The sequence below is a fragment of the Phacochoerus africanus genome, chromosome 7, assembly GCF_016906955.1.
Source record: "Phacochoerus africanus isolate WHEZ1 chromosome 7, ROS_Pafr_v1, whole genome shotgun sequence".
Classification (NCBI taxonomy): domain Eukaryota; kingdom Metazoa; phylum Chordata; class Mammalia; order Artiodactyla; family Suidae; genus Phacochoerus; species Phacochoerus africanus.
In genome coordinates, this window is record NC_062550.1 from 20,649,123 (window position 1) to 20,670,479 (window position 21,357).

At 44.2% G+C, this 21,357-nt stretch overlaps 1 protein-coding gene across 4 annotated transcripts in view; it reads left to right on the plus strand.

The window, feature by feature from the left end:
• The first annotated feature begins 12,673 nt into the window (after nucleotides 1–12,673).
• The window catches only part of EIF4B (eukaryotic translation initiation factor 4B), a 30,653-nt gene continuing 21,969 nt past the window's right edge, over nucleotides 12,674–21,357 (plus strand). For all 4 annotated transcript variants that reach the window (XM_047786712.1, XM_047786713.1, XM_047786714.1 and 1 more), the window contains exon 1: nucleotides 12,674–12,767. In XM_047786712.1, the coding sequence (XP_047642668.1) occupies nucleotides 12,755–12,767 (13 nt within the window). In that variant the 5' untranslated portion in view covers nucleotides 12,674–12,754. The remainder of the gene's footprint in view (nucleotides 12,768–21,357) is intronic.

Consider the following 21,357-nt stretch of genomic DNA (forward strand, 5'->3'; position numbering starts at 1 on the left):
AAAGCAAACTATTTGGGGATGTAGAAATGCAAATGAATGTTGAGATAAACAGTCAGATAAAATTGACTTCTGCCTATTAGAAAAGATTCCAAATAGTACATTTTAGTACCTACAGGTATTAACCAGTTTTGAAGCTATTAGCACCTTCATTTCAGCATTCCTGATTGCCTATAAACGTCTGCTCTTCCTGATTCTCCTTTCAGTTAGTTTTAACAAATTGCAGGTTTTCACCTTGATTCATGAGTTAAATAAAATCTTTGATGTATGTTCACTTCAGGTTTGTATGAGAGTTGTTATTTTACCTTTTTTGAAAATTATCCTGGGAGTTCCCATCATGGCGCAGTGGTTAACAAATCCAACCAGGAACCATGAGGCTTCGGGTTCAGTCCCTGGCCTTGCTCAGTGGGTTAAGGATCCGGCGTTGCCGTGAGCTGTGGTGTAGGTTGCAAACTCGGCTCGGATCCTGCGTTGCTGTGGCTCTGGTGTAGGCCAGCGGCATATGGAGACCCCTAGCCTGGGAATCTCCATATGCCGTGGGAGCAGCCCTAGAAAAAGCAAAAAGACAAAAAAAAAAAGAAAAGAAAAAGAAAAAGAAAATTATCCTATAACACAGCTTCCTCAACTATAAAATGGCAATAATAATATTATGCACCTCCACATAGGGTTGTTGGACAGGTGAAATTAGATGAAGTATATAGATAAATGATCCCAGTAGCATGCTCGTAATAAATGTTAATAAACAGCAGCTGCTTTCTTGTTGTTGCTGTTTTATTCTTCAAAGGAGTTAGCATTTGGTTGGGAAATCCCACAAAACAGCAGCAATGGGGTTAAGTACATCATCAAGCTCTAAACCACGTGGCAAATGTTATTAATCCTGGTATTCAAAAGAGCTTAATAGAGTCTGGAGTCATGCAGGAAGGCTTCCTGGAGGAGTGGTCTAACTGGTCCTTGAAGAACGGGCAGGATTTGGAGAAGGAAAGAGAAGGCAGAGGAGATGGTCCCAGGCAAGGCGAGGTCAAGGCAGGAAAGACTCTCACTTAATCAGAATCTGAAACAGGTCCATCCTCCGTGGCATTTACCTTTGGTTTGTCTGTTAAGAGAATATTTCACTGGTCATCTCTCCACAGACGTGCAATCAAATCACTACTCCACTGAATTATTTTCTTATCAATACCTGTCAAGAATGCACAATTAACTATAGATTTATAAACTCCTCAGGGGCAGGAGGCTTTTAGCTGTTTCTCAAACACACTTCAGCATTAAAAAATTTTGAACTGGGAAGTAAGAAGGAGAAGAATTTGAGCCTGCTGCTGCCAAGAGCCTGACAAATGAGCAACCCTGGCTAATCTCTAGCCAAAGCCTTCACCAGCCACTCCTTTGACTCATCATCTCTAACCCAGGAAGTGAAACTATGGCAAGTTTGGTGTCAGAGCTTGGAGTTGGGCAAGAAAAAGTCCCCCCACACTTCTCAAGCAGAATTCCCTCACCGGGAGTTCCCACTATGGCACAATGGAATTGGTGGCATCTCTGCAGCCCTGGGACCCAGGTTCGATCCTGGGCACTGCACTGTGGGTTAAGGATCCCGTGTTGCTGCAGCTGCAGCACAGATCTGCTCCTTGGTCCGGGAACTCACAGAGGGCAGCCAAAAAAGAAAGAAAAAGAAAGAAATCCTCACTCAAAGAAGTACAAGGTACAAGGCCTTATAGGATACAAGGTCGTGCAGGAGAGGAAAAACAAATACGGAAGGACCTCCTGGAGTTTATAACCTAATTAGAAGGATTAAATCAACCAAGTATAGAACTAAATGGGAAACCAGGCCAAGAAGAAATCTTGGGATGATGTCTTAAAGTATGTAGGGCTTTTTGTGCAAAGAATTTAGCAAGGCCCCAGTGGGTTAAGGATCCAGTGTTGCCGTGAGCGATGGCGTAGGTGGCAGATGAGGCTCAGATCCCGTGTCGCTGTGGCTGGGGTGTAGGCCTGCAGCTGCAGTTCCAACTTGACCCCATTCGCCACAGGTGCAGCCCTTAAAAAAAAAAAAAAAAAAAAGGGATGTATCACGTAAGGCATAAGAAAGGAAACTCTAGAGTATATAAGGAGAATGGCAAATGTTATCTATGCATTCTTCCTTCAAGGGAGAAAACACTAGCTTTTTCTTCTGTTTCTGTCAAATTCAACCAAAAGTCACATTTGAAAAAGCATCCAAAATTATCTGAAATTTGTAAAAAGGCAGAAAAGTTAACAGGGTGTTTTTATAGCATTGTGCTGGGCTTGACTTCCTATTGATTGAGCTGTTTCACCAGTCTATGGGGACAGAGGTTAATGTATAGAATTTTGTTCCGTGGAGATGTAAACAGTTTCTAGTCAGTAGAATAGATAACCTCAAAGGTAATAGTTTATTGCCCTGCTGGACATTAACCACGTTTGCAGCCCTACCAAACACTGCCTCTAAATACCTTCTTGAGCATTCCTTAAACTGTACCTTACTGGTCCCCTCGTTAGTTAGTGAGTTGTAGGTGTTCTTGTTGTGGCTCGATGGGTTAAGGACCCGATATTGTCTCTCTGAGGAGGGGTTCGATCCCTGGTGGAGGGCTCAGCTGCAGCTCTGATTCGACCCCTAGCCTGGGAACTTTCATATGCCACATGTGCAGCTGTAAAATTAAAATAAAATAAAATAGTTACAGAAAGAAGGAAAAAAAAAGAATTTAGGAAGACTGAGAAGGTACAGGCTACTCTAGGTAAAGGGAATTGTGAGGAACAGCGGGAAAGCCTGCCTCTGCTCAGGCACAGCAGAACTTGGGGGCAACATAAAGTTGGAGAAGCCAACTGAAGGCAGATTACGATGTGCTTTCAGTGCTAGGGGTAGAGCCTTGGAAAGACATGGGATGTGTATCAGTCAGAGCCCCCTGGAGAAAATGGAACCAGTAGGATGCAGAAAGACAAATATAAGAGGAGGTTTATTACAGGAGTTGACGCATGTGATTGTGGAGGCTGAGAAATCTCATGATTTGCTGCCTGCAAGCTGGAGAACCAGAAAAGCCAGTGATGTATTTCAGTTGGAGTCCAAAGGCACGAGAACCCAGAAGCAGGTATGAGAGGTCAGGAGAAGACGGATGTCCCGGCCCAAGCAGAGTGAGCAATCCGTCCTTCCTCTGCTTCTCCCTTCTACTCAAGCTTGAATGACGCCCTCTAGCATCATTGCTGAAGGCTCTCTCAATACTCCACCTACCAACTCAAATGCTAATCTCGTCCAGAGATACCCTCACAGAAACACCAAGAAATAAAGTTTTACCAGCCCTCGGGGCATCCCTTAGCCCAGTCAAGTTGATGCATAAAATCAACCATCACAGAACCCAGTTTTAGGAAGGTTGATCCAGGCACCATGTACTGGGTGGACTGGGTGGAGATGAACCAGTCCAGAGGGGAGAGTGGCAGCTGGAGAAGAGGTGGGGGGGATGTGGCAGAAAGCAAGGATGGAGAGGCGGGTGGCTGCCCTTATTACCCTCTCCCTTGCTCACCAAGTTCCAGCCACTCAAACATGCCAGGCAGGCCTCCACCTCAGGGTCTTTGCCTTTGCAATACTCCCCCCCACCCCCAGATGTAAGTAAGTCTCATTCCCTATTCAATTTCTATTCAAGTCACCTCAACCACCAAATATAAAATAGCACCCTTGCGGGGTTCCCGTCACGACTCGGAGGAAAAGAATCTGACTAGTATCGAGAGTTCCCACCGTGGTGCAGTGGAAATGAATCTGACTAGGAACCATGAGGTTGCAGGTTCCATGCCTGGCCTCGCCCAGCGGGTTAAGGATCCGGCATTGCCATGAGCTGTGATGTAGGATGCAGACATGGCTCGGATTTGGTGTGGCTGTGGTGTAGGCTGAAGGCTATAGCTCTGATTCAACCCTAGCCTGGGAACCTCCATATGTCTCAGAGTAGCCCTAAAAAGACAAAAGACAGGAAAAAAAAAAAAGAAAAAAGAATAGCAACAACAAAAACTAATAATTACTGAGTACCTAGGATGTACCATTCTAAATGTGATAGTTTGCATCTACATATGTTACACACGTCAAAAATAAAAATGAATAAATAAATTAAATAATGCCCTTGGAAATTCTGGTCGTGGCTCAGTGGTAATGAATTCCACTAGTATCTTCATGGATACACATTCCATCCCTGGCCTTACTCAGTGGGTCAGCGATCCAGTGTTGCCGTGAGCTGTTGTGTAGGTCACAGACTCGGCTCAGATCTGGCGTTGCTGTGGCCCTGGTATAGGCCGGCAGCTGCAGCTCCAATTGGATTGGACCCCTAGCTGGGAACTTCCATATGCCATGGGTTCAGCCCTCTGAAGCAATTAATTAATTAATTAATTAATTAAAATAGCACCCTTCCTCATCTCTACACTCCCTATCTCTGTTACCTGGCTCTATTTTACTCCATGGCACTTATCACCAACTGACCTGATACATACCTGTTCATCGTCTGTTCTCAACAGGATGTAAGTTTTATGAGGCACGGTTTTGTTTTGTTTTTTTCAGTTCACCATTGAACCCCAGTGTCTCGAACAGGGCACCCAGTACAAACAATACGCAATGAATAAGTAGGTTGGTTCTGGATGGGAGGCTAATATGATACCAATGGCTTGAGACTATGACATGGAAAACAGTAGCCTCATTTATAAAGATAGGAAAGTTAGGATAGAAAAATAAGCTTGTTCAACTTGGAATATGCTGAATTTGAAGTATCTATGAATTTGAAGTATCTGTGAGATTGAAAATTCAAGACTAGTCCAGAGCAAACCCACAAGGAAGTGGAAAGCAGAATGCAAATCTCCAAAGATTAAAAAAAACTGAGAGAAGCAGGACTGAGAGTCAGGTACAAAGGGCATAACTCAGAGTTCCCATCATGGCTCAGCTGGTTAAGAACCTGACATTGTGTCCATGAAGATATGGGTTTGACCCCAGCTTTGATCAGTGGGTTAAGGATCTGGTTAAGGATAAAGCTGCTGCATAGGTTGCAGATGCGGCTCGGATCCAGCATTACTGTGGCTGTGGCATAGGCCAGCAGCGGTGGCTCTGATTCAACCCTTGGCCCGGGAACTTCCATATGTCACAGGTTCAGCCCTAAAAAAAAAAAAAAAAGAGGAGGGGGCATAATGTAAGGCCATAAATGGGAAAGGAAACCACTAGGTCTAAAACAATAAAGAAACATTCAGGTTGAGTATGAAATATGACAGGAAAAAGGCAGTTGAGGTCAAGGCTAGGAGAAAAGACCATCAGGCCCCTTACAGGTTGCATTCATGTGTTGCTGGCTGTAGGGAGCCAGGTAGGACCCACCCACAGTTTTGAACTTAGGACGTGCCCTCCACAATCTAGGCCAGCATGAGACACTCAGAGTTGGGCGCATCTGTGGAGCTCATCAGGAGCTGTGATACAAAGATATTGCTTCTGCCCCATCTGGACAGGAGTGACAACAGAAGCTTTGGGAACTGATGAGTCACGGAGGAAGAAGATGTTGCAACTGGAACCAAAGGGATAAACTGACCCCCAAAAGTATTTCATTTAGGCTATCCAAGGTTTTATTTTTCAAATTAACATCTGCTTTTATTTATTTATTTATTTACTTTTGCTTTTTATGGCCGCACCCATGGCACATGGAAGTTCCCAGCTTAGGTGGCAAATCGGAGCTGCAGCTACCAGCCTACACCACAGCCACAACAAGATGGGATCCAAGCCGTGTCTTCGACCTACAACTCATGGCAACACTGGATCCTTAACCCACTGAGCAGAGCCAGGAATTGGACCCGAGGCCTCATGGATACCAAACCAGGTTCTTAATCCACGGACCCACAACAGGAACTCCAACATCTACATTTAAATGTTGGAATTTTCACCGAAAACCTCTTATTTCTGGTTTATCTTGCAGAAACTGGAAGATCTGACAACACTGAGCTCACATTTCACTTGATAGTAAGAATCTGAGCTGAACTGTAACCACTGCCCCTGAAGGAAGTATGTAGGGTAGGCAGGGCTACAAAATAGAAGGACCTTAGAATGAAGATTTGTTTCATGTTCCCTCCAACCCCAGGATCCATGGGGCAAATCTCCAGAACAGCTTTCCTCCTAGCAATGACTCAGGGGTCCAGGCTGCCTACACCTGATGGCTCTATTTCTTCCCTTCCTTACTTCCTTCCCACCTCCCGCCCTCCTTTCTCTTTCTTTCTTCCCTTCTTTCTTCCTTTCTTTCCTTCTTTCTTCCTTTCTTTTCTTTTCTTTCTTTCCTTCTTTCTCTTTCTTTCTTTCTTCCTTTCTTTCTTTCTTCCTTTCTTTCTTTCTCTTTCCTTCTTTCTTGCCTTTGGCTGTCCAGAGGCATAGGGACTTCCCAGGCCAGGGATCAGATCCAAGTTGTACTTGCAACCTAAACTTCAGCTTCAGCAACACCAGATCCTTAACCCACTATGCTGGGTCAGGGATCAAAAATGCATCCCACTGCTCCCAAGACACGGCCAATCACACTGAGCCACAGCAAGAAGTCATTTTTTTTTCTTTTTTCTGATGGCTCTATTTCAACTTGTTTTGGGCTTTTGTCATCTTTTTTAGGGCCACACCCGCAGCATATGGAGGCTCCCAGGCTAGGGGTCTAATTGCAGCTACAGCTGCCAGCCTACGCCACAACCACAGCAACGCCAGGTCTGAGCCACGTCTGCAACCTACATCACAGCTTACAGCAACACCAGATCCTTAACCCACTGAGTGAGGCCAAGGATCAAACCCGCAACCTCAAGGTTCCTAGTCGGATTCATTTCCACTGTGCCATGATGGGAACTCCTCTATTTCAACTTGTGCTCTCCATGATCAGCAGTGAGCAGCAGCTGTTCAGATCAGGCTGCTCCATAGCTTTTTACATGCTTCCTACCGGGTGGGACACAAGCGCCTTCCCCCCTGACAGTCCATTTGCCAGAACCAGTCACATGCCCCGCAGCAGGAGGCTAAGACATGGGGAGCTCCAGGGTTTGAGGTGAGCAGTAAATGTTTCTGCCACAGAGGGCATGTGCTCCGCATGCAGTTTGCCACAATGCCCACCAGCCTGCTTAAATCATTCCCATTAGCTGGCTGGCTCCTAGAGGCATCCGCATTCATAGCCTTGGAGGCAAAAGGACAGGGCGGGGGCTGGGAGAGAACCTGGTGCAATGCTACCAAGGACTAGCTCACAACAGAACCCTCCCCTGGCAGGTGTCTTCCTGCCTTTCCTCTCCTCCTCAAGGTAGCTGGCTATGGACAGACAGAACCCACACCTGGGAGTGACCTAGCCATCTCTTTCCCAATCTCCTGGGCACACCCCTGACAGATGCCTGCTTATTCAGAGATGAGGATTCAAAATGCTTTTGTGTTGCATATTTCGAATTCCTCGTCATCAAGAATACTCTTCTATCTTCAATCCACTTTACTTCCCCCTGCATAGCGTTTTCCTGTTTATCCTTGTTCTACAGAGCTGACTAGGAAGAGAGCCACAACAAGAACCTGCACTATTAGGCTCTAGACAGTAGGACTTCTGATATAAAATATTACTCAGGAAGACTCAATTTATGTGCTGTCTCTACAAAGTGCTGGCTTTATCGATCTTATTTTACCCCTAGTTTTTAAAATTATTATTATTTTTTTTAAGGGCCACACCTGTGGCATATAGAGGTTCCCAGGCTAGGGATCCAATCAGAGCTATAGCCACCAGCCTACACCACAGCCACAGCAACGCAGGATCTGAGCCTCATCTGCAACCTACACGACATCTCATGGCAACGCAGGATCCTTAACCCACTGAGCGAGGCCAGGGATCAAACCTGCATCCTCATGGATGCTAGTCAGATTTCTTTCCGCTGAGCCCCAAAGGGAACTCCTAAAATTATTATTATTGGAGTTCCTGCTGTGGCTCTTTGGGTCAAGAACCCGACACAGTGTCCTTGAGGATGTAGGTTCCATCCCTGGCCTCACTCAGTGGGTTAAGGATCCAGCATTGCCACTAGAGCTGCAGTGCAGATTGCAGACACGGCTCAGATCCTGTGTTGCTGTGGGCTGTCGTAGCTCTGATTTGACTCCAGCCCAGGAACTTCCATGTGCCACATGGAAAAAAAGAAAAAAATTGTATCTCTTCAGACAAAAGACACATCATCCTTTATGCTGTAGTTGTAATATATGTATTACACCTCGATACACCATAAATCCCATGAGACAATGTTCTAATATTTGCTATTATTTATTTTTCTTTTTTGGCCACACCCACGGCATGTGGAAGTTTTTTGGTTTTGGTTTTTTGTTTTTTTGTTTTTTGTTTTTTTTTTGCTTTTTAGGGCTGCACCCGCAGCATATTGAAGTTCTCAGGCTAGGGGTCGAATTGGAGCTGTGGCCACTGGCCTACACCACAGCCACAGCAACACGGGATCAAAGCAGCATCTGCGACCTACGCCACAGCTCACGACAATGCCAGATCCTTAACCCACTGAGTGAGGCCAGGGATCGAATCTGCATCCTCATGGATGCCAGTCAGTTTCGCTAACCACTGAGCCACAGCGGGAACTCCCATGTGGAAGTTCTTGGGCCAGGGGTCGAGCCCAAGCCACAGCAGTGACAATGCCTGATTCTTTAACCACTAGGCCACCAGGGAACTCCATGGCACTCTAAGAATCTTGTTTCTCTGTCTTCAGGCCTCCATAATTCATGGTAATCCCACAGCCATTCAAATTATTGTTCCCCTGTATATGACACGTCATTTTCTGAATGCTTTCCAAGATTTTCTTGATATCATTGGTTTTCAGCAGTTTGACTACGATAACCCAAGGCAGTTTTCTTTTTCTTTTTTTGCTTTTTAGGGCTACACCCACAGCATATGGAAGTTCCCAGGCCAGGGGTTGAATCGGAGCTGCAGCTGCTGGCCTACGCCACAGCCACAGCAACACAGGATCCAAGCCACGTCTGTGACCTACACCACAGCTCACAGCAACACCAGATCCTTAACCCATTGAGCGAGGCCAGGGATGGAACCCACATCCTCAAGGATCCTAGTCGGGTTCATTAACTACTGAGCCACGAAGGGAACTCCAGTTTTTGTTTCTGCTTTTCTTTTTATAACCACAACGCTGGATCTGAGCTGCATCTTTGAGCTACACCACAGTTTGAGGCAACACTGGATCCTTAACCCACTGGTGGCCAGGGATCGAACTCACATCCTCACAGACACTGTGTCAGGTTATTAACCCACTGAGCCACAACAGGAACTCCAATGTTGAATAATTTTCATTGTATCTTGTACACTGTGAATGCTATGTTGAGGAGACTCTAGATTCTGCTATAATCCTCAGTGGCAAGCAGAATGTTGGCCCCTTCAAAGATGTCCACATTCAACCTCTGGAACCTGTGAATATGTTGTTACACAGCAAAAGGGAATTAAGGCTGCAGATGCAATTAAGGTTGCTTAACTGGATGACCTTAAAATAGGAAGATTATACGTATCACAAAGTCCTTAAAAATGAAAGAGGGTGGCAGAAAGAAAAGTCAGAGTCAAAGTGACCAATATAAGAAGGATTCAACCCAATGTTTCTGGCTTTGAAAATGGAGGAAGGTGGAGTTCCCATCGTGGCGCAGCAGGAACGAATCTGACTAGGAACCATGAGGTTGCAGGTTCCATCCCTGGCCTCGTTCTGTGGGTTAAGGATCTGGCGTTGCCGTGAGCTGTGGTGTAGGTCACAGACTTGGCTTGGATCCAGCGTTGCTGTGGCTGTGGCGTAGGCCAGCAGCTGTAGCTCTGATTCAACCCTTAGCTTGGGAACCTCCATATGCCGAAGGAGCACCTCTAAAAAAAAGAGAGAAGAAAAAGAAAAGAAAATGGAGGAAGGGAAGCATGAGTCAAGGAACATGGGCATTGTATAGAAGCTGGAAAAAGGCAAGGAAACAGAATCTCATATTGAGCCTCCAGAAGGAACAATCCTGTCAATACTTTGATTTTAGCCCAGTGAAAGCCATTTTCTGACTTCAGATCCAGAGCTGTAAGAGAATACATTTTTATTATTTTAAGCCACTAAATTTGTGGAAATTTCTTACAGCAGGAACAGAGAACTAACGCATTCTCTGAAGATGTTCAAGTTTTTATTTTAGCAAGCAATGAAACTGGTTGGACCCAAACTAGAAACTCTCTCATAAGGTAGAGAGTAGCTCAGATCTGTTCAATTCTCTTTTTCTTTCCTCAGCTGTTTGCAGCCTACTTCATGCATTCATGCTTCAAGGACCCACCAGAGACTTGGGCAGAGTTGACACCAGAATTCTGGCTCTCTTCTTTTTTTTGTTTTTTTGTTTGTTTGTTTGTTTGTTTTGGGCTGCCCCCGCAGCATATGGAAGTTCCCAGGCTAGGGATCAAATCAGAGCTGTAGCTGCTGGCCTACGCCACAGCCACAGCAATGCCAGATCCAAGCCGAGTCTACGACCTAGGCTGCAGCCCATGGAAACACCAGGTCCTTAACCCATGGATCGAGGCCAGGGATCAAACCTGCACCCTCATGGATGCTAGTCAGATTCATTTCCTCGGAGCCACAACAGGAACTCCCTGGCTCTCTTCTTTATAGGAATGTTCCCTGACTTTCTGAGAGCAGAGACCAAGTAAATGATATCACCTAAGTGTTCATGCCAAAAACTTGGGAGAGTTCCTTCCCCCATGCCCTTCACATCTAATAATCACCAGTCTATTTCCAAAACAGACCGTCACCGACCCCTTTCCACCTCTAGCCTCACGTCTAAACCAGCATCTTCTCTCACCAGGATTACAGTAGCCAAAGTTGACTTTTCCAGTAGGCACAGCAAGTATAGAACCAGGGCCCCTCCACCCTTTAAGGGGTCCACAAAAACATTTTTGCTTGTTTGTTTATATTCTTTTGGCCGCACCCATGGCATGCAGAAGTTCTCAGGCCAGGGATTGAACCTGTGCCTCCGCAGGGACCCAAGCCTCTGTAGTTGGAATCTTAACCCACTATGCCATAGAGGGAACTCCCCCCCCTTTTTTTTTTAATTAAAGAATGACTTCTAGACAGTAAAGTACACAACTCTTTAAGTGTACAATCTAATGGATTTTTACATACATACATATACATGTAACCACCACCAACATCAAGATACTAAGTAACCCTTTTCAAAATTTTATTTCAAGTCATGACATTCTCTGGCAGGAACTCTTTCCACACTTTCCCAATCCACTTGTAATAAATCCAAATTCCTGGGAGTTCCTGCTGTGGCACAATGGGTTAAGAATCTGACTACAGTGGCTCAGGTCACTGTGGAGGTGCCAGTTCAATCCCCAGCCCAGTGCAGTGGGTTAAAGGAACCAGGGTTGCCACAGCTCTGGCTCAGATCTGATCCCTGGCCTAGAAACTTCCATATGCTGCAGATGCAGCCATTAAAAATAAGATAAAACCAGTTACTTAAAAACAAAAAAAGCAAATATAAAAAAAAAATTCCAAACTCCTTAACCTGGTTGACAGAGCCTTACATGATCCCACCCCTACCCATCTCTCAAACTTCATCTTGTACCATTTTTCTCCCTCCCTCACCAAACTTGGCTGTGGCTGTGGTGTAGGACAGCAGCTACAGCTCCAATCTGACCCCTAGCCTGGGAACTTCCATATGCCCCTCAGATGCAGCCCTAAAAAAAAAAAAAAAAAAAAAAACACACACACAAAAAAAATCCTGGACTCGCCAACTTGTTCCTGCCCTGGAGCATTAGATCTAACTGAACATCCTCTACATTCTTCTAAAGCTCTTCACACAGCTGGCTATTCATAATTCAGATCTCAATTTAAATGACACTTCCTCAGAGGCTTTCCCGGACCAGGCAATCTAAAGTTGCACAAAATCACTTTTACCAAGACCCCTTAATATTCTCCAGAGTGCTTAGCACTTCTAATATTTTATTTATTCACTGCTTATTGTCTGTTTTTCCTTCACTGGACTATAATATCCTTTGAGGCAGTTTTCCATTGTACCCCCCAAAATGCCAGTAACAGTGCCTGACACGTGATCAGTGAAATAGTATATATGATAAAATGTAGCATTAGCTAGAGGAAGCATGGATAACACTCGGCTGTGAAACCCTAAGGGCCTGAGAATGACTGAATCGAGTCAGTAAAATGAAGGACTGAAAGAGAGAAAATCCCACGGCAGCAAGTGTTCAACATTTCTTACTTTCTTATTCCTTCTATACACGCCCAGTTAAAACCGTCCTTACGTGGAACATTGGGTTTGTTTTGCTTTAACAAAAAACGATTTACAAAGACACTCAGAACCTTCCCTTTCAGGAAATCAACTGTAGCACGCCCATTCTGGGTTCCAGCCGCTTCCATTCGGTGCCAGGGAGGCGGAACCTGCAAGCGCGACCCCGCCCCCTCCCGCCCACCGCACCAGCCGGAAGTCGGCGGACCAGGAGAGCCCGCCCCGGGCCCACCCCCAGCCCCCGCGTCCGTGCGTAGCGCTTCGTAAAGCGTGAGGGGGTTCGCGACAGCCCTGGCCCCACCCCTTTGGCCACATGTCGCGCCGGTCTCCCCGTCAGACGCCGCGCCACCTCCTCGCGCTGCTTTACGAACTTAAAGCAGCGCCGCCCCGCCTCCTGTGTCCCTCCTCACCTCCCCGCCCCCTCCCTGTTTCGCGTCTCCTAGCCCGACGCGCTCGCTATACTCACGTGACTGCCTCATCCGGGTCCTTTGCGTTCTCTCTCCCTCTCCCAACATGGCGGCCTCAGGTGAGTGAGCGGCCGAGCGCGGCCAAGGACCGGGCTCCGAAGCCACTCTCTGAGCCTGATCCACGGATTCCCTAGGGTCGGGGGGTGGGCGGCACCGCCTCCCTTCGGATTTTGGGGCCGCGGCAAGCTGGCGGCTTGGCCGTGTTAGGTTATCGCCTCGGGATGTTTGGGGGAGGGGAAGGACTTCCCCTCCCCCCTCACACCCTTTTCACCCGGTCTGCGCGAGGTTGGAGTGGGGAGTAATGGTGGACTCTGGCTTGAGTTGGAGTGAGAAGGCGCAGAGAGATTCGCGGGAGATCTGAGGCCTTCTCATAGACGTGAAGCACTGTGCCCGCGTGGACGAAGGAAGGAGGCGGTTGGCGCGCGGACCGGTGCACACTAGGCCAGGTTTCCGAGGCGCGAGGCCGTTGCGGACGGGAGTGGGGGCAGGGGAATAAAGGGGGGGCAGTTAGAACGCGAGCGCGAGTCGGTGGAGGGGCGGGGGAGGGAGGCGGTGCGCGTGCGCGGTAGCAGAGCCCAAGGTAGTGGAGACGGGCGCGCCTTAAAAGCACGCGCGAGAGCCCAGATGGGAAGGTTTTATACGTCTGTGTTGCCTTCTTTTAGGTTCTTCCACTTTTCTGTTCTTCCCCTTTTGGAGTGTGACCGGCCCTTATGTTCATCCAAGGGTAAACGTGTTAGGTTTGGAGATTGAAGCTAGTAGAGTTAGGTGGGGGTGGGGAACCCAGCTTGGTGCGCCCACGTGTTGGAGGAATGGAAGCAAGGGTGGGGACCTAGATTTCTAGGCTTTTTTCTTTATTCAGTCCACACGTTTTTACTGAGTGTAAACTATGTATGTCCCAGTCACGGTTCTAGGTACTGGAGGTACAGTGGTGAACAAGGTCAGATCCCATGACAGCTTCCACTTGGGTTGAATTTTGATAGCCTCAGTGATAGGGTTTGGCGCTCTTCTTTTACAGATAACCGTATAACTAATATGGGGTTGCTTTAAAATAATATTATTAGCTGGAGTTGGTTTCATTTTTAGATTTGGGGAGAGAGAATATCACTGACATACAAGTCTACTTGAATTTCTGATGGACTTGGCCAGTGAGCTGTGCCAACATTTTGTAGCATTAATTGGGGGGGGGGGGGGGGCTGCTTCTCCCTGGAATGATCCTGCATTGGACAAAACATTTATTGAACAACTATCATCCCATGACATTGATTTCTCACCAGGAATTTCCCTTCTCTATATGTCTTTGGAAAATGTTGAGGGAATTGATGTGTATTTGAACTTAATACCTTTCATTAATGTAGCACTTGACAGTTAATCTAGCACTTTTTATGTAAGTTGGCTACTTTGATGTTCTGTGAGATAATGTAGGCAGGTGTTGGTAGCTCCCATCTGAGGAAGATGAAATTATTTGTTCAAGGTGACATTGCATGTGATGGCAGAGTAAGGTCGAAATCTTGAGACTTCTGACCCCTCTTGTACTCTTCTCGGTTACCAACTGGGAAAATAACAAGGTTGGCCTCCATAAGTTTGGTGTGCCCGAGAGTTTCATCTGAAGTAAGGTACATATTTGGCCTGAATTTGCTATCTTTGGTGGCTTCATGTCATAATTTAGTGAAAAGCCTTTATTCCCTTTCTCTGTAACATTTGTGGAATTCTTAAAGGTGGAAAACAATTTAACAGTCTGTCCTTCATATTGCAGAGCTGAGTGAAATCTGTACTGGTTAAATGGATTTGCTTAGTGAGGCCTCCTGTGCTTCCATACTTAAAATTCTACACCCTTCAAGCCTCATTTCCTTTAATTCGGTTCCATAAATCTTTTTAGTTTGGGTAGTATGTGTAAGGGACACTATGCTAGTATCTAGGCACAAGCTTACCTCTTGAGAGTCTGCCCTTGAGGAATTAATCAAATTTCCCACTTTTAATCTTTTTCCCATGACATTAACTGTTGAGTCTCCACTATTCCTAGATATGACAGTATTGAATGTGTAAAACTAGTGTATTTTCATTATATTTCTTGACGCCCAGTATTTTGTTGAAAAAAACAGATCTTATATTTTCTTAGTGAAAATACATGATAAAACTTCATGGGCTTCTTTTGCCATTAAATGAAACCAAAAAATTCTTTGCTGTAATATCCAATGTGACCCATTATTGACCTTCAAGAACTGGAAGCTTTTGAATCTGTTCTCCTTGCCTGTAGGGGAGTGTATGTTTTTGATGGGGGTTAAATTATTTGAGATTAGACTGCTTTGAAATTGGGAATAGTGTACCTATGCGCACACTTCAGAATGCCATTATGTATGTGCCATCTTGTTTGATTATTTTTTATGAGGAGAGGATAGTCTGATGGTTGTTTTCATACAGTGCTGACCCCTATGGTGAAAAATAGTTTCAGTGGTTACCATTATATGCTATTCAAATGTTACTTATTCTCACATCCTGTTTTCTACCATATGTTTGTTATTCTGGGAGTAAGATACCCAAGTTCAGAAGGCCAGTTTTCCTTAATGAAAATTCAAGTACAAATAGAAAAGTTATCAAGGTAAAACATGGTATTTCTATGTCACTTTACAAAAAAGTATATATACTTTTGGACAGCTTTGAGGTATGTGGTAGGTATAGCTTGAGAGATATATATATTATAGCTTACCACATTGTATTTGTATCAAAACATCCTAGAATTTACTGTTTTTGTGATCCTGGGGAAGAAATTAACTAAAGGTTTTGTTTGTTTTTTTAATCAAGTGCTTGCTTGTAATTAAGTATGTGTATGTACATCTATAAGTGCAGACAACAAAATCAGTTTCTTAGATTTGTTAGGGATATTACTGTAGTCCCGACAGTAGGAAAATGCCTAAAACAAGTTATTCTTAAATATCTATAACTCCAAGTAAGTGATCAAATTGAGTATGTGTGGAGAGGTAAGGAAAAGGCAATATGGCATTTTCCTCAGATTGTGTCTGTGCGAAGCTGGACACATACTCAATTTGATCACTTACTTGGAGTTATAGATATTTAAGAATAACTTGTTTTAGGCATTTTCCTACTGTCGGGACTACAGTAATATCCCTAACAAATCTAAGAAACTGATTTTGTTGTCTGCACTTATAAATGTACAACTGAACATAGGGGTCAAGGTGGTGAAGCTTATTGGTTCTTAGTCTTGATTCTCTGCTGTGCTAAACAATACCACAGTAGGACTTGAGGCCTCTCAGCAACGTGATACTGCATTGTATGAAACATCTTTTCATGCTAGGCTTTAAACAGCAGTAGATTAGTTCTAGGCACTCTGGTTTGAGTGGGTTGCATTTATACAGTATCGTTTCTTTGAGGAAACTTTATTGATCATTAATTTGTTTCCAATTGTGGAGACTTTGGCAGGATTCACTTTCCAGAAAAGAAACAACTTGCCCATTAACAGTCATTTCTCTTCCCCCACACCCATCATTAATCTTACTATTTTTTGTATTTACTTATCCTGAGCATTTCATATAAATGGAGTCATCTAATAGACTTGTTGCTAATGTTCACTTAGCATGTTTTTTAGGATTCATTTTTATTGTAGGATTAGGATGTATGGATACTCATTCTTTTTTCTTGCCAAATCCATTGTATAGACATCTGTATTTTATTTGTCTCTCTGCCTCTCTCTCTTTTTTTTTTTTTTTTTTTTGGCAGAACCCTAGGCATGCAGAAGTTCCCTGGCCAGGGAAGGACCCCCTGGAGCCACAGCAATGACACCCCCAGGTCCTTAACCTGCTGTGCCACCTGGGAACTCCTTTATCCATTGGGCATTTGGATTTTTTCCAGTTTTGAGCCCATGATGAATGATGCTGCTATGATCTTGTACAGGTTTGAGTTTTTTTGTTTGTTTGTTTTTCTCTCAGCCGCACCTGCAGCATATGGAAGTTCCCAGGCCAGGGGTCAAATCTGAGCCACAGCTGTAGCAATACCACCAGATCCTTAACCCACTCTGCCACAATAGGAACTCCATTATACAGGTTTTTGTGACACTTTCTGAGTGTAATCATTAGTCTGTAATTATTAAAACATTCAGAAGAGTTGATAACCCTACAAAGTAAGTGAGGAAACTCAATTTTTGACAGAGCTTCATCTGAATGTTAAGGGCTATATGGATTCCCCTTCCTAAATAAGAAAAGCTCGTTTGGGGGGGGGTTGTCTTTTTGTCTTTTCTATATACTGCTCCCACAGCATATAGATGTTTCCAGGCCAGGGATCTAATCAGAGCTGTTGCTGCCGCCCTATGCTAGACCCACAACAACACAGGATCTGAGCTGTATCTGCAATCTACAGCACAGCCCAAAGCGACGACGGATCCTTAACCCATTGAGCAAGGCAAGGGATGGAACCCGCAACCTCCTGGTTCCTTGTCGGATTTGTTAACCACTGAGCCATGATGGGAACTCCAAGAACAGCTCGTTGAAGAAGATGAAGAAAGTAGGGTTGCATTGAACAACAAATAAGCTTTATGGCTTAAGGTACTTTAAGGTGTTTGAAGAACTAGTAGCCTGTCCATAGATTTTATCACTCTGATATCTGTCAGTTGGTGTTTTTATTACTAATGCTGTGGCATTATAATAGGGAAACATTCTGAGAAAAATTAAGGAAGCGTATTTTTACCTGCTTCAGCCTGATAATCCTGAAGGCTTTGTTTATTACAGTCACTTTTCTGCCAGTGTGCTTTATATAGGGCCAACATTTCCTTTTAAGTAATTTATTGATGTAAAAGCACCATTTAAGACTGTGTTTCTCAGTGATGGGCAGTTTTGTCTCACCCACACATGGGGCATTTGGCAATGTCCAGAGACGTTTTTGGCTATCTCCGTGGGGTTGGAGAGGTTTGCTACTGCGTGGAGGCTGTTAAATACAATGCACAGGACAGGCCCCCAACCCCAACAAAGAATGCAGCCTAAAAATTTGGGCAGAGATTGAGAAACTAAGAGTTGAGCTGGTTACTTGTTGTATTTGCTTTTACATCTACCTTAACAAACCCTGCTTTTTTATTAAGAAGGCCACAGTTTTATTGTCTCTTGTCTAAGGACTTGTAGACTTAACATTTTGAAAAATGCTCTTTTTAAGATCTTGGAGTTCCCCTTGTCCAGTGGAATCCAGCTAGTATCCATGAGGATGCAGGTTCGATCCCTGGCCTCCCTCAGTGGGTTAGGGATCCAGCATTGCCGTGAGCTTCAGTGTAGATTGTGAGCTTCAGTGTAGATCGGGATCTAGCATTGCTGTAGGCCAGCATCTGCAGCTCTGATTTGACCCCTTGCCTGGGAACTTCCGTACTCGTGGGTGTGGCCCTAAAAAGCCCCCGCCCCAAATCTTTTCTTTAACCTAGATGTAAATAGAAAGAGCCTCACAAACACCTAGTACTTAATGAATTACAATAATGAGGCAAGCGGGCAGTTAGAGGGTTTAATAAAATTTCTGGGGTGTGATTTTTTTTTTTTCTTTTTTAGCCCATGTGGATTTGGTCTTAAATAGTTGGGGTGTGTTTTACTAGGTGGTTGGTTTGACTTTAACCAATTCATATAAGACTTAAAGATAATTAAGAGTTGGATCACTTCAATCATTGTGTCAAGGGATTGATACCCCTAGAGTATTAAAAGATGCGTTACTTACAAAGCATAAGGCATTGTTGAAACCTTAAACTTGAAATGGACCTAGAAGTTGCAGGAGCAAAGGGCGTGGTGGATTTAGATAACAAAGTTTCTCAGTTTGTTGCAGGATAGCAAACACTTAGGTTTATTAATTTTACTTAAGTGCTTGTTCAGTTAAATATGCTACTTATATTGTGAATCAGTGCTATTGCTAGATTTAAAGAAACATAAGTTAAAGATCTTGTGAAAGAATTTTAGTCTGCCCCTTTTTTTTTTTTTTTTTTAAACAGCTGTATCTGCAATATATGGACGTTTCAGGGCCAGGGATTGAATCTGAGCCACAGATGAGGCAATGCTGGATCCTTTAACCCACTGCGCCAGGCTAGGGAACTGAACCTGTGCTTCCGCAGCCACCTGAGCCATTGCAGTCAGATTCTTAACCCACTGTGCCACAGCAGGAATTCCTAGCCTGTTCTTAAGGAATAGTTCTGTCTTTAATGATAGAACTCCTTCTGTCATCCAATAGTAATTTCTCAGCCGGAAGTTCTTGGAGTGGCTATTACAGAATCGGGAAAGGGAGATGTACAATTTGAAAAGACATTCTGCAAAAGTGCATTAATTTTTTTGGTCATGATATTTGATTAATTATTTTGAAATTCAGATAATGTTAAAGGAGCATGTGTGACTTGTTTGTCGAGAGTCAAGGGGTAAAAGTTGAGAGATTCTAATTTAGGAAATTGATTTAAGACAAAATCAGACCAAAGGTCAGGTTAATTCCAGATTCTTTTATATTAAACAGAATCAGATCAAAGAGCAGGCTCATTCCAGGTTCTGTTACATAAAACAGAGGGGAAAGGGGTAGTACCTCAGTCAAATTCTTATTATTACACTGGATTTGAGCTCACTATATGGACTGACCACCAGTTTTATTTTTATTTTCTCAGTGACCAGACAGGTCATGATACTAGGTTAAGCCCCCCCCAAAAGGTAAAGATTTTGGAGTTCCCGTCGTGGCGCAGTGGTTAACGACTCCGACTGGGAACCACGAGGTTGCGGGTTCGGTCCCTGCCCTTGCTCAGTGGGTTATGGATCTGGCGTTGCTGTGAGCTGTGGTGTGGGTTGCAGATGCGGCTTGGATCCTGCGTTGCTGTGGCTCTGGTGTAGGCCAGAGGCTGCAGCTCCGATTTGACCCCTAGCCTGGGAACCTCCATATGCCACAGGAGTGGCCCAAGAAATAGCAAAAAGACAAAAAAAAAAAAAAAAGAAAAAAAAAGGTTTCTAGCTGCCCTACTAGTCCTAGACACTATTTTTTGAATTGGACAATTAAAGTAAGCCTATACACTATAATCGTTCTACTTCAGAGGACTGCTTTATGTCTTATTCAAATTAACTTATTAAAATTTCCCCTAGGCCTTTCATTATGAGTTAGGAGCAATATCAGTGCTGTAAGACTCAACCTTTGCATTGCTGCTTTCTTTTGAGGCGTAAAATAGATCCAGAATATAATCTGGTTGGTCATAAATGATAGTTTTGGGAGCAGGATTAGTATTCAGTCACTTGAGAAGCATAGAAAATTCACATTCAGAATCGTCTTTTCTCTGTATAATTACAGCCCAATTCATCTGGTTTGCACATTGACACCATAATACCTCAGGTTCATATTGTGCCCAGAAGATTCATAACATAGTAAACAGGTCTTTATTTCCTGAAAATGGTATTTTAGAAGAAAGGCAGGTACCATGTGAGACAGCAACCTCCATGCAGTTAAGCAAATGGCGTATATCAAATTACAGATTCTACGTCCTCTGGAATTGAAAATTTGTTGAGAATTGGAACATGGAGGAGGCACTCTTCATTATAAAGCTATGAAACTGATCTTTGTTACAACCAAGCTGCTTGTTTTTTTCTCACCATGTCATAGCTGCTCTCAGGGGCCAGTTCTAGAACTTCAGTTTATTAGTCCTTTCAATTCTTCTGCAGTAGTTGCTGATTGGTGCCATCTCAGAAGTTCTGTTCTAGAAGTTCAGTTTAGTCCTTTCAACTCTTCTGCATTAGCTGCTGATTGGTGCCAACTTAGGACTAGAAAGTTAAAGAGCTGAGGTCAGTCCACTACATGGAGCCATTTAGAGATTCCTAAAGATACCTTAACCATGGAAAACATTTAAACGTGTTGGTTCTTGTGGATTTTTTTCTTAGGTTTTCCCTTTAATATATCTTCATATATGGTGTTACGGTAGAGAAGGAGATCTTTTTTTCTTTTCTCTTTTTTTTCCTTTCCCTAGGGGGCAGAGAGGTCACGCTATGTATATGAGTCTTATCATTGCAACACTTTAAAATGACAGCACATCATTTGCCCTGGTTGTGACAACCTGCCATAGAACTAAAAACAAGCTTCTTGGAGGCTGCAGCTCCTATGAGAAGAGCCCTAGACTTGTTAGCCAAAACCTTGGGTTTAATTCTTCTGCCATCTAATATCACTGTAGCTTTAGGATAGTCATTTAACCTCTCTGAAACTTGGTTTCCTTCTCTATAAATTGATAACAATGATTTCTTTTTTTTTGTCTTTTTGCCTTTTCTTGGGCTGCTCCCGCGGCACATGGAGGTTCCCAGGCTAGGGGTCGAATCGGAGCTGTAGCCACCAGCCTACGCCAGAGCCACAGCAACGCAGGATCCGAGCCATGTCTGCGACCTACACCACAGCTCATGGCAACGCCGGATTGTTAACCCACTGAGCAAGGGCAGGGACCGAACCCGCAACCTCATGGTTCCTAGTCGGATTCGTTAACCACTGCGCCACGACGGGAACTCCAAGATAGCAATGATTTTTATCTCATGTGGTTATTTTACAAGTATCAAGCAATTCTCAAAATGTCCTTAAAAAGGTTATTAGGGATTTTTTTTTTTATGTCTTTGTGTCCCAGGAGCAATGAATGTAGTAACCTGTCTTAAACACAAGTAGTTGTTAAGTTAAAAA